The sequence below is a fragment of the Barbus barbus genome (assembly GCF_936440315.1).
Source record: "Barbus barbus genome assembly, chromosome: 14".
In the NCBI taxonomy this organism is placed as follows: domain Eukaryota; kingdom Metazoa; phylum Chordata; class Actinopteri; order Cypriniformes; family Cyprinidae; genus Barbus; species Barbus barbus.
The window spans coordinates 15,053,197-15,070,433 of NC_136742.1; the positions used below are offsets into that span (position 1 = coordinate 15,053,197).

The window sequence follows — 17,237 nt, forward strand, 5'->3', positions numbered from 1 at the left end:
ATTTATATAAGGCATAATTTGCTTTAAACCTAATTTATAACCCTTGTGGTTCAGTGATCATTAGCTATTGTACAGATGCATAAAATCCCAAGGAAAAGGGAGACAAAGTGTAATTACTGACATGTGAGTTCAGTTCTTTCCGGAAATTATAAACGAGTTTTATTAGTTTGCACTAGATAGTGTGTAAATGAACATCATAGTCTGAATCACTTCCAGGATTTAAACTCTATACAGGATTTTTTTTTTTTTTTTTTTTTTGCAAGTCTTGGAATTGCTGTTTAAATGTTACTCTATGGCATCCCAAAGTCACATTTTTACATTTTTACATTTAGAGAATCTTTGAGAGTAAACGATTTTGGTAATTAGACTCAAGGGGAACCTTAGCCTGGTGACCTAAGCCTGGATCTCAAACTCAAACACACTCTTATTTCTTACAGGCAGACTCTGGAGAAAGACAATTGATAGCTTTGGAGACATAGGTGTTCCTTTGTTTACATTATTTTCCCCTTTGGTTTGCACATAAACATAAGAAACCAGAAAAATCGTCCTCTGCTTTGCTATAACATGTTTGTCTAGTTAGTATGACTGTTGTAAACCAGAAAAATGACCATATGCATATTTCATTTATCTTTAATGGTACGCTGACCAATTAATTACGTGCTGGGGCTAATACATCATGACGTACTTTGCAGGTTGATTTCCAAAGAGGGTGTGTAACTCTGAGAGTTCATAATGTGCTGTAAGTCAGGCTGAGAAAGCAGAGCAGCAGACGAAGCGGCGCGAACTGACGGCACGAGAACATGAGGAGCAGCAGTCAGTGTGAACGCAGAGCAGCTCAGAGTCAGAGCGCGATGAGCCCAGAACACAACACAGCCCTGATGCTCGCTGTCCTCTTCATCTCCTTCATACCCATCACCACAAGTAAGTCTCTCCTGTTACTTGAGTGATATTAGAATAACTTAGCTGAACTTTGGTGGCCTACTTTCTCTCTAATGAGAAAGCTGATTATTTATTTAAATCAAAGTATTCATTACATTTAGCCTAATGTTGGTTCTGCATAATGAAAATAATATAAATTAATTAATATAAATAAAAATATTTTTAAAAGTGTGTGTGTGTGTGTGTTGTAGAATTATTATATTTTTCTGGAAACCTTACAAATCAAACAGTAACAATCAAAAAGGATCTTTTGAATATCATTTAGTTTGAGATAATTTAATATCTCAAATAGTGATTTTTAAAACATTCATTGTTGCTATATATATATATATATACATATATATATATATATATACCCTAGTGAAAAATAAATATACTAAAATGTATTTGAAATACATTTATTAAATTTTTCATGCTAAGTATACTGCAACTGCATTTACATAATATGTATTCATAAAAATACCCTGCAATTGTACTTTTGCTATACTAAACTGGTATACTTAAAGTCTGCTAAATTGGAAGAACTAATTTTGTACTTAATGCACTTTAACAATGCAGAAGGAGTGCTGAAGTGCTAATAATGATATTCTGAAGTATATTTGATTGTGCTAAAAGTGGAACTACTGCAATTATACTTTAGGCAAACTTTAAATATCTTGCATTTAAAGATCGATCTTATTCAAGGATCATACAATCCTCATCAATAGTGACATTTTAGGTTAATTATTAAGAATTATTAAGAAATTTGCATTGTGCACAAGTAGTACTCAAAATAATGTTTAATTACTATCAGTTTTATATCAGTAAGTCTCAAGCGATATGTCAGTATGTTAATAGATTTGAACTACACATTTTAAATATATGACTTTTTTTTACTAGGGTTTATATATAAAATTGTACTTGTATAAATGTAAAAATCTTCACAGTTCAGTTCAGAACACTTTATCACACTGGATTAAATTACTGATGAGGATAAAATGTTTTATATATGTATAAAGATCAAGCAGAAATTATGACCTTTATTGTGACAAATTAAATGGATGGAATACAGAAATACTGCAACAGGTATTAAAAAACAACTATTGCTGTCCACCTCTACAATTTCTGTTTATCTTGTCTTTATTGACTTTTTACCGATTTCATGTTTGAAAATCATTTTGATCTTTATTGAAGGCTTAGATCTCTTGTCTGTGGTTCACAATGTGCTGCATTAGTGTCAGTAGATAATAAGCAGGAATGCGTCATTGCACTAGATAAGAGCTTACTGCATATATGTAGGGCAGTGAATTCTGTTAAAGTGCCTTGTTAGGTTGAGACTAATTATTTAGCACAATAAAAAAGGGTGTGTGTTTCCCAATAAACCTGCAAAATGAGATACAGTATATGAGTATGAATAATTTTGTGAATAATCATTACACCACAAGGATTAAAATGATCATCTGCTTAATCATCTGCAATATAGGAATAAAGAATTTGTTCTATACACCAAGAGCAATATCGCCAAATTAGATTCAGTCACATAACTGATAATTAAGATGTCACTGAGAGGAATTATTGTGAGAATATTTTTGTACAGTGGAGACAGCAGTGATGTCACAAGAATTTGAATAATATAATAACAATGTAAAAACTCCAGAAATGCCAGATTAGTAGCCTTGAAAACTATGACTTATTTATTAATACACAGATAAAATTATACCATCGGGACTGATTGTTAAATGTCATAAGAGACCCAGAGGGTCATGAATATGCAAGTTTATAACATCAGATTATACTTTTTCTCTCTTTTTTTTTTTTTTTTTTTGGTTGGGTGCACTGTCTTTGCTATTGGTTGTTTTTGGGGTTGTTTCTGGCTAGTTACAGCCCAATGATCTCACTTATTCCAGGTTTTAAACGGGTCCCATGAACCATACACAGAAAACACCTTTTTGACAGTATGGTTCAAAAAGGAAAGCCGTATTGAGAGACCTATACAACAGATATTTAACAAACTCAGTTAAATCGGAGCATATTCCATTGAGGAAAGAGGTCAAAATCACCAAAACAAGAAAATTGACAAGCAGGGGTAATTAATTTCAGACCTGTACAACTAAACCTCACAAGGATTACAGCTGTCAAGGCTCCCAGATTTCACTGGCCAAATAATTAGGACCAATGGAGACTTTGGAATCATTATAAGTGGACAAAACTACAGTATAACATGATTTTTTCCCCAGGCAATATTCATGTATTTAATCTTCACTGTAGCCTACATGTAACACTAAATATTAATATTGGAATATGTAATAATGATTTCTGCATGGATTGCAGGTGCTCCAGTGCTCTTGAATCCATCTTCAATAGAGCATGAGCAGTTACTAACCCAGGTGTGTATGATTTACTGTCAATAGACGTACTTATGAGTTCTTTCATTTTTACCATATAGATTAACTCTCCCAATAAATCACTTATACTGCCTTCAGTTATATACACATTTCCTCAGAGACAAAGGTTCATTATAAATGACTTTTCCCATATTTGTTCAGTTTCAACACCTGTTAACTTTACTCTCTAAAGTGATTATTACATCTGTGCTTTGTTTACATGTACTAACTCTATGTACATGCAAAATTACATGGGTAAACCCGGGGATCTAGAGGCTGGGATATGAAAGCATAGTTTAATGCATGTTTATGGCCATGGGCTGAAATGAACAACGCAACACATATATGATATGGGATTCATTTTGAGTTTGCTCTTTGTTTTTGCTCTTTGAATCTTCACTTATGCAAGCCCTAAAATTACAACTGCATTTCTCTTTTGCTGTAGATAACTGATCTGTGCTCGTTCTACCTCTCTGCGGACCCATCCTTTAGAGTGAGTAATACAGCGTTGTTGCCATTTGCAATACAGCTGCTGTGATTTTTGAGGAACAAAACCGAGAGTGGATTATGGTAAAAAAAGAAATATAGAGAAACTTTGTGCTAACAGATGGCTAACTGTTCTGTGAATCCCAGTGAACCAAGTGAATTGGGCTTTTATATAAGAATTAATTTACAATAATTTAAAGCCGTCAACAATTTCAGTGCAATTCAGACTCATTTGACTCACAAATGTTTAACACTCATACTGTGTTCTGGACATGTTGAACTGTTAAAATGTTAGTTAATTCGATTTTTAATTTTTTTGTCAGCTTGTTTTGTTTTGATTAGATTTGTATTTCTCCTTGGAACTGACTGGCCATAGGCCTCAGTGATCTGAGCTGAGTTTTTGAGAGACCAAGTCAAGTCACCTTTACACAATAGAAATAGTTTCAAAGCAGCTTTACGTATTAAACAGGGAAGTAATAGAATCAGTGATTCTAACTTCACCAAATATAAGACAAATTCAAATTCTGCTGTAAAGCAGCTGTAGCAAATTATTGACATTATTCAGTTCCAGTTGAACTGTTAAATTTCATTCATTAAAAATAAGTTAAATTCAGCACTAAGCAGCTCAAATGAAGACAGTAGTGTTGTTATTCAGCTCAAGTCAATTCCATGTTGATTCATTTCAGTTCAGTTACAGTGTTGATGTTGCAAAGCTCATCAATAATAAACTAATTTGAACTTATAAAGCAGCTCTACAGAGAGCTGATCTATAAAATGTTTTGTTTTTCCACTCAAAACCTGAGGTGCACATGCTCAGATCAACGAGGCCTACAACTAATCAGTTCCAAGAAGAAATACAAAGTTGAAAGTTGGCAAAAAAATTGAATCCAGAATCTGGCAATAATATAGCATAATGACAGACTTACAAGCATTTAAAAAAAGGAACAGTGAATTACTTTAGGATTTTAATCACAGTAAAAGGCTTTTTTACGTTTCTTTTAACCTTTGCCAGACATCTGATGTCTTGGAGGACCTGTGTTTCCTAATGCTGGGATCACTGCAAAAATCGGAGGTGAATATTATTCATGCCCACATGCAATCAGCACACAGAAGATTTCACAAATATTCTACACATCATCGCCAACCTTTGCATATTTGTTTATTAAGTAGTTGTGCAAAAAACTGTCTGGGTCTAGTTATCAGTATAGTAATGCATAGATTAATAAAAAGACAATTATTATAATGTTTTGTTGTTTTTGTACATGTAGGAGATCACAGCTCGAGAGACCAGCAAAAGGGTGAGTGTGTGACATTTGCAGTCTTAATTTGAGGTCGTCTCAGACACATTTAGTGCAATGACAATCAATGACACCATAACATCAGCATCCTTTTATCTTTTCATGTATGTTTGATTGTAATTGTATGTTTTTCTTTTATGTGGATAATGTCTTTTTTATGGATTTATGGTGTTCTTTTTCATTCTATGAATGTTTTTCATGTTTTTGTCTGTATTGATTTTTGGTGTTTGTGTAACTTCTGTGTTTGGGTTTTGTATTTGTGTGTCTATACATGTATGTGTAGTTTTTATTTCATTACACTAAACCGAACGGTGCAGGATTGTCAGATGGGACGGTAGGTTTGCTCATGGGTTGCTTAGTGTCTGTTGCTTTTAACACTGTTGCTACGCTGCACTGTCTTCAATAACATTCCCAACTGCATATTGTAATTAGGGATATAATACTCAGGCATTAATTAAAGCTTAAGTGAATGAAATAAATTGTATTTTAGACCACTGCACAATTCCCTTTTGGGCCGAGGTAATGGAAAATCAAAATGCAACGTTCCCAGGAAGCTGGATATAAAGGTTAATATAAGTATCTGCTAAATAAATAAAATAAAACAATAAAATAAATCAACTTAATAAGATATCAAATGACAAAAATGCAAAAAAACAAACAAACAAAGATCAGAACTTGTTACACAGCTACTCAAAAATAAGTAAAGAAATAAATATGTGGATATAAAATATAGATTTTACTTGAAATGATTTGATCATTTTACCTGTATATTATGTTAATGTTTCCACTAAGTCTAACAGCAGAAATAGCAGACCACTAAATGCATCTTTAGTATCGTCTCTTACTATCTACTCTTTAGTTCCCATTGCATGCATGCAACCTCTGATATCCTATGATTCCTCCTTGACAGCATTCACACTTATGACAGAAACAGAAAACGATTACATTGATTTGATAAATTCCTATTTTTCCTAAAAATAACCTACATTTTATCATTTGCACTAGATATTCCCTTGAAATTTTTGATTTTTTTTTTTTGTGAATTAAAATCAGAATTTTGGCAAATTTAATTTATTTTCATTTTGTGTTGATGCGGTCAGAGGAAGTGTTCAGTGTCTTTTCCTCCCAACTGTCCATTCTTTGCATGCTCACCACATTTCTTCTTTAAACGTGTATCATACAGACATTTATTAATTAATTTGACATTTTAAAATATTAATATGCCAGTTTTGTGATACATTTCAAATATGCAGCCAAACGTACGGCATATTTGTAACAAATTGCTATATATTGCTTTTAAACACTCCCTCACATATTGTATGTTGTCATTTGCTCTGGCATGGCCTGCATGCGATTGCGTTTTTACTGAACATCAATGCACCGTGTGTGCACAATTACTCTCACTGAGAGTAAAATTGTCTCACTGAGGACAGACACGTGTGTATTAAATGAATCCTCTCTGCGACCCCTGGCCAGTCCCCAGGAACAGATGTTCATGTGTTTCATATCTCTCCGTCTATCTTCATAATATCTCTCTATATATATATGTGTATGTGTCAGTCTACTGTGTTGCACCCTCTTCTGGAGCTCATACCCCAGCTTGCCAGAAGAAGAAGCAGGAGAATGAAATTAAATGTATGTATCCTGCATGCTTACCTTCATTCGGTCTACATTAGCGCTCTGAGAACCACTAAAATAACTGCTAAAGCAATATTTAGTTTGGGTAAGTGACTAAATATGTCCAGGGTTGGTATTCAGAAGTCAAGTTTCGGACATTTAGCTGTACTAAAACATAAGAAATAATTCATATTTTGTCACCTAATTATGTAATTAAATAGTGCATACTTTTTATTGAAGAATTATGATCATGATGTTTCAAGAGTTTTCTTTGAAATAAAAGTCCATTGTTGTTAAATATTACAGCACTTGTATGTAGCTTTGTGTATTTTTGAAGCCCCCTACAGTTATGTCCCTGTCGTGATTGCACTGCATAGCTGTACATGTGCGTTTGTTGCTGCCGTAAAGCAATCCGCCCTTTTTTCCCAGATTTTCATACCTGCTCATCAAACTAAAGGTCATTGCACACTGAGTCAGAAATTTTTGTTCTTGTCATGTTAAAAAATAAAGCATTTTGATAAGAAAGGATGAGAATATGAAAAAAACAAACAAACAAACAACAACAAAAATGCATATGAAAATTACAGACTCAGTGTGCAAGGGCATTTACTCTCAGAACAGTTGTTTGGGGAGAGTATGGTAAGAAAAAAACAAGCTATTCGCCTTCTTAGTGTACCACCAGTATTACTGTAGAACTGATAGCCTAAGGTTTAAAGCACAGTTGCTGTGGTAATTGCATGAATAGTTGACAGAAAACAGCTTAGATTTAGACGGATGTTTATGGAGAGTGACTGAAGTGTCTGTTCCTCTCAGTCCTCTGTGCTATATGCCATATGCTGTTTGATAATATCTCATCATGACTTAGCAGCTCTAGGGCTTTTTCTCTGACCATCAGTAATTAGTGTTAAGTGTTAATTATTATTAAAACAGACAGTGTGTGTATCTGTGTTTATACACCACTACCGGACAACCTATCTCTTTCTCTGGCTGATGGTGGAAATAAGGTTGTGTTTTTCACTAATTAATTATTCATTTATTCATTTTTGAATTACATACGGTAGCATTCAAAACTTTGAGGTTGATAAGATTTGCGTATGTGTGTTTGAAAGAAGTTTCTTATTCCCACCAAGGCTTCATTTATTTAATTATAAATCAATAAAATCAGCAATATTGTGCAATATGAAAAATGCCTGTTTTCTATTTGCATATATTTCAAAATGTATATAATTCCTATGATGATATTTTCAGCTGATATTACTCTAGTTTTCAGTGTCACATGATTCTTCAGAACTCTTTCTGATTTGCTGCTCAAGAAACATTTCTTATTATTATTATGAGTCAGTGTTAAAAACGGCTGTGCTGCTTAATAATTTTGTGGAAACCGTGATCATTTTTTGGGGGATTTTTTTAATGGACAGAAAGTAAAAAAAAACAAAAAAACATTATATTTATTATTATATTTAACATTATAAATGTCTTGATAATTTTAATGAAAAATAAAAGTGTTGATTTATTACTGCCCCCCCAAATATTTTTTAAATGATAATTAAAAAGGATATATTAATGTATTCAGTATATATATAGAGAGTATACTACATTTAGATTAAATGTAAGATTTATTCATTTACTCTCATTCCCAATGTAAGAAGAATATTTTTAATATGCACCTTTTATTTTTCCGATGTATTTAAAAGTATTAATTTCTGTATTATGTAAGCCGTGCTTGTGCACATACATGGCTGCACGAGGCTGACATGTGCAAGCATGAGTTTGAGTCCATCTAATTGTATGTGCAGGATGTGAAATGGCTCAACCTTAGATTAACTGTTCCCCTCCATTTGAGAGGTAATTGTACGCTAAAAATGTTATTGTGCTATAAGGGTAAAAGACAAAACTGAACAAGAGTAAATGACTGCCTCACTCTCACACAGGAAATGGTCCTGATGGATTTTGTTGGGCAAATAAAGCTCTTTAACCCCTAACAACACTGCCGTCATCAAACCTTTTGATTAATCTGAAGCCCTCTGATGACAGAGTTAGCAACAATTAATAACAATTCCTTCTGTGCACAGGATGACCTTCAGGGGCCCGGACGGATCCAGAGCAGAGGATACTTCCTTTATCGGGTAGGTTATAATATATATGACCACTGTTTATTGTTCAGAACAGCATGAAATTGAATCTTCTTTACTTTAGTAGAAAAGTAATGAGGGGGGTAGTTTTCTGCAATATTAAGATTAGTTAAAAATTAAAAATACCAACGAATAAAAAAATACCAATATGTATTTTCAAAAGTGTTAATAACGACTTTTGGTTCCTTCCAATCCTACATGATATTTACATAGCTACTAAATAGTTTTGTTCATTTTAATTTTAGCTTCTTCATTTTAATTTTAGTGTTTTAGGAATTTTGTTATGTGTTTATGATTTTTTACATTTATTTATTATCATATCAGTTTCAGATTTTACATATTTCAGTTAGGTGGCAATGCAACATTTCTAATTTTCATTTGTTTTGAAGTTTAAATGGTTACTTAATTTTACCTTTCTTTTAGTTATGAACATTATTGTTAATAGTTTTATTTTTAGTTAAAAACGACACTGACATACCTACAGTATTTCATGTGTTAAATATACTGTTTTTTCTTATAAAAAAAAACACTTCTCAGTAAATATTTTTCTTTGTTCTTTTTTTTTTTTTGCAGCCACGAAATGGAAGAAGATCTGATGAATATGTGTAAAACAAAGAATTGAAAAATCAGGTATTTTATTAGGTTTTTACACATGAGAAAAATCAGTTAAAGCTACTTTTCAGTGTGCTTCATGTGCACTGAGTGTAGAGTCACATTAATCTCACAGGACAAAAATACAGAAAAACAAATACAGAAATTCATATACATACCTATATATATATATATATATACTAATATAGGCCTACTGTACAACAGAGCATTTGTGTTTAATGGCATTAGAACATTAATATGTGAACTTAAACCTAACTTAAACCACATTTTTTCTATTCTAGTGTATCTGTTAATGTCTAAAAAAACATTTTTTGATGAATATTTTCAGCAGCACCAGATCCTGTCCTGCAGATGTCCTGATCAAGAGCCAGTTAACCTTGAAACGTCACGTCACTTATTCCAGAAAACACCCCTCTATTGAATTGTGATGTTGAATGTACAGACAGAATCCAAATAAAGTCTTTTATCTGTTCAGACGTTCCTGTTTGTGTAACTGTGCCGTGTCTTTTGAATTAAAAGCATTATAAAATATTTCCTCATTGTGGCAGTGTCATTTTGACCAAACTCACTGTATGTGCTTTACTGTATATTGGAATGTTACCAAAGAACAAAGAAATAAAACCCTTTTTCCTCTTCATTTATTTATTGAAAGCACTAGTGCGACTCTGGTTCATTCTCTCTTTCTGTAGATGAATGTGTGGTTTTGTTATCCCGCTATCTACAACGATTAGTCAAAAAGCATGAATCAAGCTTCACTTCCGATCACTGCCATTTTAATTGGATTTGTACATCTAAACAGCATGCATCATGAACTGCATCCTTTCTGATAAACATCTCTTTATCGGTTCAGTAGAATCTTGCTTGTGGTCTATTGTTGTCATAAACACATATAATGTATTTATTAAGTTGTTGTCATGCTGTGAGGATGAACTGGGGCCTGAAATAACAAAGTTGGTTACGTCATGGATCGTGACTGCATTTCCTTTAAGAAACGTGACACAAACTAAGAGTGGGTATGAGGAAGATCACCGGTTCTAGACAGACAGGCCTAGAGGGTACGACTCAAAACACATTAGTCCTGTAGGTGGGGTGTTTTGCAGGGGGCTGGGTGTGAAAAAGGAAGCTCCGGGGTTGTGAAAAGACGTCGAATGCAATCAATCAGAGGGTATGAGAGGAGTACACAAATGAAACACACTTGTTATCGTCTAATTTAGGTTAGTGTCACAATCACAGAAGAGGATTCAGTGGCGAATGTGAAATATAACAATTTATTTGTGAGAGTCCAAGCAAGACATAGCAAGAGTCAAAGGAAGTCACTCTTGGCAGCGCAGGGATGCAAATGGCAGCTGTGTATCTCCCGGGAACATGGAATCCTCCGTATACTCGTAACCGAATCCAAGGAAGATGAAGAACAGGAACAGGGAACTCGAACACAACCAGGAACACAGCAGGAACACCAAAAAATCTGACAACACAGGACAGAATGCACAGGTCTTAAACAGCAGAGCTGAGTACCGGAGCAGGCGGATTAATGTGTGAATGAAAAATGGGTTTCAATTTAGAGACATGAAAAACGGAATGAATTCTCCTGTATGCCAGAGGAAGTTTGAGGCAGACTGCCACTGGGCTAAGAATCTTAGTGACAGTAAATGATAAATGTAAATAAAATAAACAAGCAAACACAATCTAGACGAGAAAAAGTAATGCAAACGTAACAAAAGCCCTTGCGTTCCATAAAAACAAACGAAACGCAGTTAATTATTTTTTTGGGGATTAACACAATATTGTAATGCATTACCTTTAAAAGTAACTTTCCCCAACACTGCTGCATTTCATATAAATTTAAACTACACTATATTGCCAAAAGTATTGGGTCACCCCCTTCTAATGAACAGGTTTGACTACTTTAGTAATTTCCATGAGTACAAATCTTAATGTTTAAGCATATAATGATATTCTTGGGAATTGTGTGCTTTTAATTTTATTGCAACAGTTTGGACAGAAGCCTTTTCTATTCTAACATGACAGTGTCTCTGTGTATAAGGCAAGGTTCAAAAATAAATGATTGATTCAGTCAGTGTGGAAGAACTTGACTGGTCTGCAGAAAGCCAAGTCCTAATCTCAGCTGAACACCTCTGGTGTGACTTTAAATGCAGACCTTGAGCCGAAAACTCATCACCAAACATCAATAATTTGTTCATACACTATATGGACAAAAGTATTGGGACACCCCCTTCTTTAGAACAGAAGAAGGCACTTTCAAAACTGTGGCAACAATGATGGAAGCATAATTCACGTATTTAAAAACTGTATTGCCATCTCTGTTGCAACAGTTTTGAAAGTGTCTAAAATGACTGTACCCATATACAAGTCATTGGTGTTTGGTGATGAGTTTTCGGCTCAAGGTCTGCATTTAAAGTCACACCAGAGGTGTTCAGCTGAGATTAGGACTTTGCTTTCTGCAGACCAGTCTAGTTCTTCCACACTGACTGAATCAATCATGTCTTTTTGAACCGTGCCTTATACACAGAGACACTGTCATGTTAGAATAGAAAAGGGTTTTGTCCAAACTGTTGCTATAAAATTAGAAGCACACAATTCCCTAGAGTATCATTATATGCTTAAACATTAAGATTTGTACTCATGGAAATTACTAAAGTAGTCAAACCTGTTCATTAGAAGGGGGTGACCCAATACTTTTGGCAATATAGTGTAGATGCATTTAACATGCAATTTACGTTCAGTTCACACTTAAGAATATTCTTTTAAAGCATATTATTTCCTTAATAAGTAGCATTTAAAAAAATATGATAAAATGTACTCCTTTTTCCACAAGAGAATAAAAAAATCATAAAAAGAAAATATAATTTCTAAGTAAACGTTTTGTACCTCATTTACTCCAAAAAAGTGCGTATTTGTACATTTGCGCAGGCCTAAATTATCACTTAAATTCATATCTAAAGCGAGAATATGTTTATAGAACAGAAATAGAGTCAAAAGATGAATAATATGATAATAGCACCACCGTGTGGTTATTTTTGCACTGCATTATAGTGGCTCGTTGACTAAAGCTTTGCTCCACTGGGTGTCACGCGATCTCCACTCATCATCATAACAGCGCCTGGCAAACAAAGTCAAATCGTTTTTATGATAAAAAAAAAATGATTATAATTTCCTACATATTCTCCGTCATGAAAAATAGCAGTGGGCTAAACTACTTTAAGGCCTAGTAAATAAAGTACTAAGTTATTGTTTCACACACACTGACATTTTAACAGGCTAAACAATAATTAGCAGAAGAAAAAAAACAGCTTGCAAAATATGCAAATCGCACGAATAGCGTGTTCAAATAAGCATTATTTTCTTTTTTCCCTTTTAAATGTTACTATAAACAATAGAAGTTTATCACATTTTCACACGTCTGCGCGTGCTTTCTTAGTCACTGAAACATTTACATGTTTTCACTACGGAAATTAGTACTATGGACTTAATGCAAATTATGTAAAGGATTTCAGGGCCTAGGGCCTCGTTTAAAACAAGCAATAATTTTTCATCCACAATTGCTCTTAAAACAGTAATGCAACAAAATAATTTAACCTTCCGTTAACTAAACGTCTTTGCCGTGCGCCACAGCAGGTCCTGCACTCGCATCATCTTTCTATTGGATAACACAACTGTCAATCAACACGTCATGCACTATCGTTTTCGCGCGCACTGTGGTAGTTTCAAGATAGGTTGACGTGCGTATTTGACCTAATTGGCGTTCGGCCAAGAGAACGAGAGCGACACATGTGGGCCAAAGATTAGGTACGTTTGTATAACATAAAATTCACACCGAAACACAACAATTAAAAGATAGCAGGGTATTGTCTGTTTGAAGTTATTGAATCTTTAAAACCGTGAAATTGAATAACTACAAACAGAAAAGCTAAAATCACTGTATGAACTTAATTAAAGACCGAAACTGAGCAATATTATATAGGCTATAAATGATTTCAGACTGATAAATGTGAAGCATTTTAGGTGATATATTTCGTGTATACATTTTACAGTTAATTCCTCTAAAGACGGTTTAATTGTTTTTTTACCTTTCATTTTCTTTTTATTTAAAATATGCGCTTTGTTTTTTCTTACGTGTTCAAACTCCCGTATTCACTTTAAGAGTCTCGTGAATTATTGTTAAAAAATAAAATAAAATAAAAGTTGTGCCTATTTTTATGTTCTTTTTTAAATGGTTAAATGTTTAATTTAAAATATTTTTTTAAATTAATTAATGCTAAGTTATACAGTCCTTTATCCTTTCTTTATCTGGTATAAATAAGTCATTTAGGCCACCTCTACATGATTCCCTTGGCGTTGAATAACCTTTGTTTAGTTTTATGAATTATCTGTTACCCTTGTATTTTCACAGTTGTGTCTGTTTTATATTTTGTATTTAATGCACGCTTGAATGTTTTACTTTTCTTAATTTCTATAAAGATCAGCTATTTTTAATCCCCTTGGAGTTGAATAACTTTTCTTTTTTTACATGCATTGTATTCTATGCAAAAAACAAGCAATTTAAACAAAACAACTCTCAAGGATGCTCACATGCAGGTCTTGCTGCGTGTTGCCAGATTGTGTGGGATTCTGCTCTAGCCGTACTGCGCATGCGCGTGGGAAGCCTGGGGTAGGCCCTGCTGTTTTTCTAACTCTAGTTCAATCCTACACTGCCGTCTCAACCAAAACAAGGCGCAAGAAAATCCCCCTCCTGGACGGCAAATAACCGAGGTAAGAAAGCAAGCGGACTTGCAAGATTACATTATTTCAAGAAAGAGCAGCGGAAGTCCAGCGTCGCATGTGTGTCAGATTTGATACAAGCATATATGCGGTGAAAATACGGTGGTGTGTTTTTTAATGCTTGCCTGGGAAGAATCCGAAGGCCCGGTGACCTACATTTGTTCTACCCTTACTGAGGCAAGGGGAGTGTACGATGTTGCGCTGCCAAATGTTCGCAACCGATTTAAAGCCCGGACATCTCTCGTGCATCGCATGATTTAGTCCAAGCAGAAGCTATATCTTTGTGGCTTTGCATTTAAAACTTTGTTACTATATTTATCAGCTATGCACGTATACTGATGACGCGCTTTAGTCAGTCTGTTAACTCGCGCTTCTTCAGGTCATATTTTAATCTGTTTCAAGAAGCATATCGATCGAATAATTGAGTCTGAGCCGATGCATGAATATCTGCTCGTGATCGTGAATCTGCTCGTTTATTTTACTATGCAGCCTGAGCGTTTCGCCGGGATTGCGTCTCCGAGGATGGGAATTAAATCCAATTTAACCTGAGCATTTTATCGCAGCTCTGGCAGAGCAACCTGTAGCGAGCTCGGATGAATATTTATATCCCGTGCTTTTAGTCAACAACATCTTGGAGATTCTGGCATTTATTGCAGCTTTGTGCCTCGGTCGACTCTTATTTAATTATCATGCGACCGCGGAGTGAAACGACAAAAAGAAGATAATACCGGTAATTAATTGCTTTTGTTTAAACAGGTTGTAGTGCATATTTTTTCCCGTGCAGGCTATGTTTCGAGTTTAACGAGAATAAAACCTTTTTATCGACTGGTGTTTCGGTTTCTTTGTGAAGGTGAATTAACGTTAGGGTTATTTAACGTTGAAGCGACATTTCTTATGGACGGACTGAATGGACGCGTTTTATTTTACGTTTGGTGTATCTCATATGTCTGTAAGCGAATATGATTGTTGGTATTATATATTGTTGAAGCTTATAGGCGCCTTGCTAGCGTTGTTGTGTCTAATAACGGCGCGTCTAAATGCCTAATGTTGTCTATTTCACTATTTCACTCATTATCACGGATTAATAATTTTAAAATCGAAATGAATCCTCAATTATAATTTCATCCATACACTCTGAACGCGACGTCACGAAATTAAGAATTAGCTCTTGAATATTAATTAGGTTATACAAAAAAATTATGCAACTGTAATGAAAATAAAGATTGCTGTTATGATATATCAATAAACGGTGATTATTTGCAATTTCCAAATCAAACCTAAAATGTGAACATTGGCCTAATTAGAAATGTAACACGAATGTATTAATTTAGGTGCTGTTTTTTTCTATATAAAATAATTCTTATTATTGTCTCGTTAATGAGTAATTCGATTTTTTTTCTAAACCGTTAATATATAATTATTTTTTTTGAGATTTTAATTTGGTAACTTTCTATATCTCCCACTTTTGTCACTGGGATTTTGTAGATCAGTGGATTCATCCATGGCGCAACATTCAAAGACAAAATATGACTTTACCAGCACTGGTAACAGTTTAATTTTTAGTTCTAATAGCTTACTTCCTAATATAACTTTTGGTAACACTTTAGAATAGGAAACACATTCACTATTAACTACGACTTTTCCCTCAATAAACTCTGCTTATTAATAGTTAGTAAGGTAGTTGTTATGTTTAGGTATGTGGTAGGATTAAGGGATCTAAAATATGGTTATGTAGAATAAGGAATTAATATGTGGTTTATAAGTAATAATAAACAGCCAATATGCTAGTAAAATACATAAAGGGGGGGACGTTGTGTGTGGCCAAGTATGGTGACCCATACTCAGAATTTGTGCTCTGCATTTAACCCATCCAAGTGTACACCGTAGTGAACATACACCTGGAGCAGTGGGCAGGCAATGCTGCGGCACCCGGGGAGCAGCTGGGGGTTCAGTGCCTTGCTCAGGGGTCTCACCTCAGTCGTGGTATTGAGGGTGGAGAGAGTGTTGGTTATTCACTCCCCCCACCTACAAACCTGAGACTCGAACCTTCGGGTTACAAGTCCAACTCTCTATCCATTAGGCCACGACTGCCCACAATAATCAACTAGTTAATAGTGAGAATAGGTCCTTAAAATAAAGTGTTACCTAACTTTAATAAATCAAAAGTGCCACTGTGTGTCAGTGGATGTATGTCATGAGCATTGACAAAAATACAGTGTCAAAAAAAGACACATTGCATCTGGATTTTAATATAAGGGATATGTCCTATCTGTCACCACTGTTAATGGTGCCTTTGTTTTAGGTTTGCTCTGGATAAGGTGCGTTTGTTTACCACCAAACATTTCTTATCAAAATAGCTACAGAAGCTATTTTTCTTCACAAAAATACTACAATGTTCACTGTCAAGGTACATTATCATTGGATCCTTCAAACAGTATTAGAATTTTATTTATTTATGCCAGTGGTGGTTAATACGTAATGTAAAAATTGAGTTGCGTTATTGTTATGATGTTGAGAAAATCATAAACCTGCCATGCTTCCTGTGACTTTTTGAATGCCCTTGTGGTTCATTTGATTTGTTTGTATATCCCCTTAATAAGAACCTTTACATTGTTTGAACAAGTTCAGTAAGTAATTAAATTGGTCATGAAGTTGAAGTCTGTGAGGGCATTCAGGGAGAAGTCAACTGCAATGCCACCCCAGCAAAGTCATGCTCATTTGACTTAACAGGTTTGGCCGATATCGCTTTTGACAACGTTTGCAAATCTATCACTACCTTGCACCCTATTTTTATCACATCTGCAAGTGTGCATCTTTGGCTGAATTGCTCTTGGTTTTGTTTTATGCATTAAAGGCATGGCGCTCAAAGTGTGAGGTCAAAAATATTAATAAGAAATAAATGAGGTGTATGTTTATGTTTAGTAAAGAAACTAATTTAGGATAGAAAATAGAGAGCACAGGAATCAGGGCAGGTCACAGAGTGCGTAGTTTGTAACAAAACCTTTCATTCA

General features: G+C 34.4%; 3 protein-coding genes across 5 annotated transcripts in view; 2 read left to right on the top strand and 1 right to left on the bottom strand.

The window, feature by feature from the left end:
• The window catches only part of LOC306880185 (creatine kinase B-type-like), a 985,569-nt gene that overhangs the window by 654,823 nt on the left and 313,509 nt on the right, over nucleotides 1-17,237 (bottom strand). The gene's annotated exons all lie outside the window — the stretch shown is intronic.
• Nucleotides 724-10,083, top strand: LOC306880716 (neuromedin-U-like). Of its 2 annotated transcripts, XM_079434441.1 has the most exons (10): nucleotides 760-921; nucleotides 3,250-3,305; nucleotides 3,748-3,795; nucleotides 4,801-4,860; nucleotides 5,057-5,086; nucleotides 5,370-5,420; nucleotides 6,647-6,721; nucleotides 8,776-8,829; nucleotides 9,409-9,465; nucleotides 9,776-10,083. In XM_079434441.1, the coding sequence occupies exons 1-9, from the start codon at nucleotides 801-803 to the stop codon at nucleotides 9,442-9,444; spliced, it is 531 nt and encodes a 176-aa protein (XP_079290567.1). In that variant the 5' UTR covers nucleotides 760-800; the 3' UTR covers nucleotides 9,445-9,465; nucleotides 9,776-10,083. The 2 variants fall into 2 exon arrangements, with proteins under 2 accessions (XP_079290568.1, XP_079290567.1); XM_079434442.1 differs by lacking the exons at nucleotides 5,370-5,420; nucleotides 6,647-6,721 and having other exon boundaries at nucleotides 724-921; nucleotides 9,776-9,972.
• LOC306879863 (circadian locomoter output cycles protein kaput-like) overlaps nucleotides 14,044-17,237 on the top strand; it is a 63,541-nt gene continuing 60,347 nt past the window's right edge. For both annotated transcript variants that reach the window (XM_079433083.1, XM_079433084.1), the window contains exon 1: nucleotides 14,044-14,217. The gene's annotated coding sequence lies outside the window, so the exon portion shown is untranslated. The remainder of the gene's footprint in view (nucleotides 14,218-17,237) is intronic.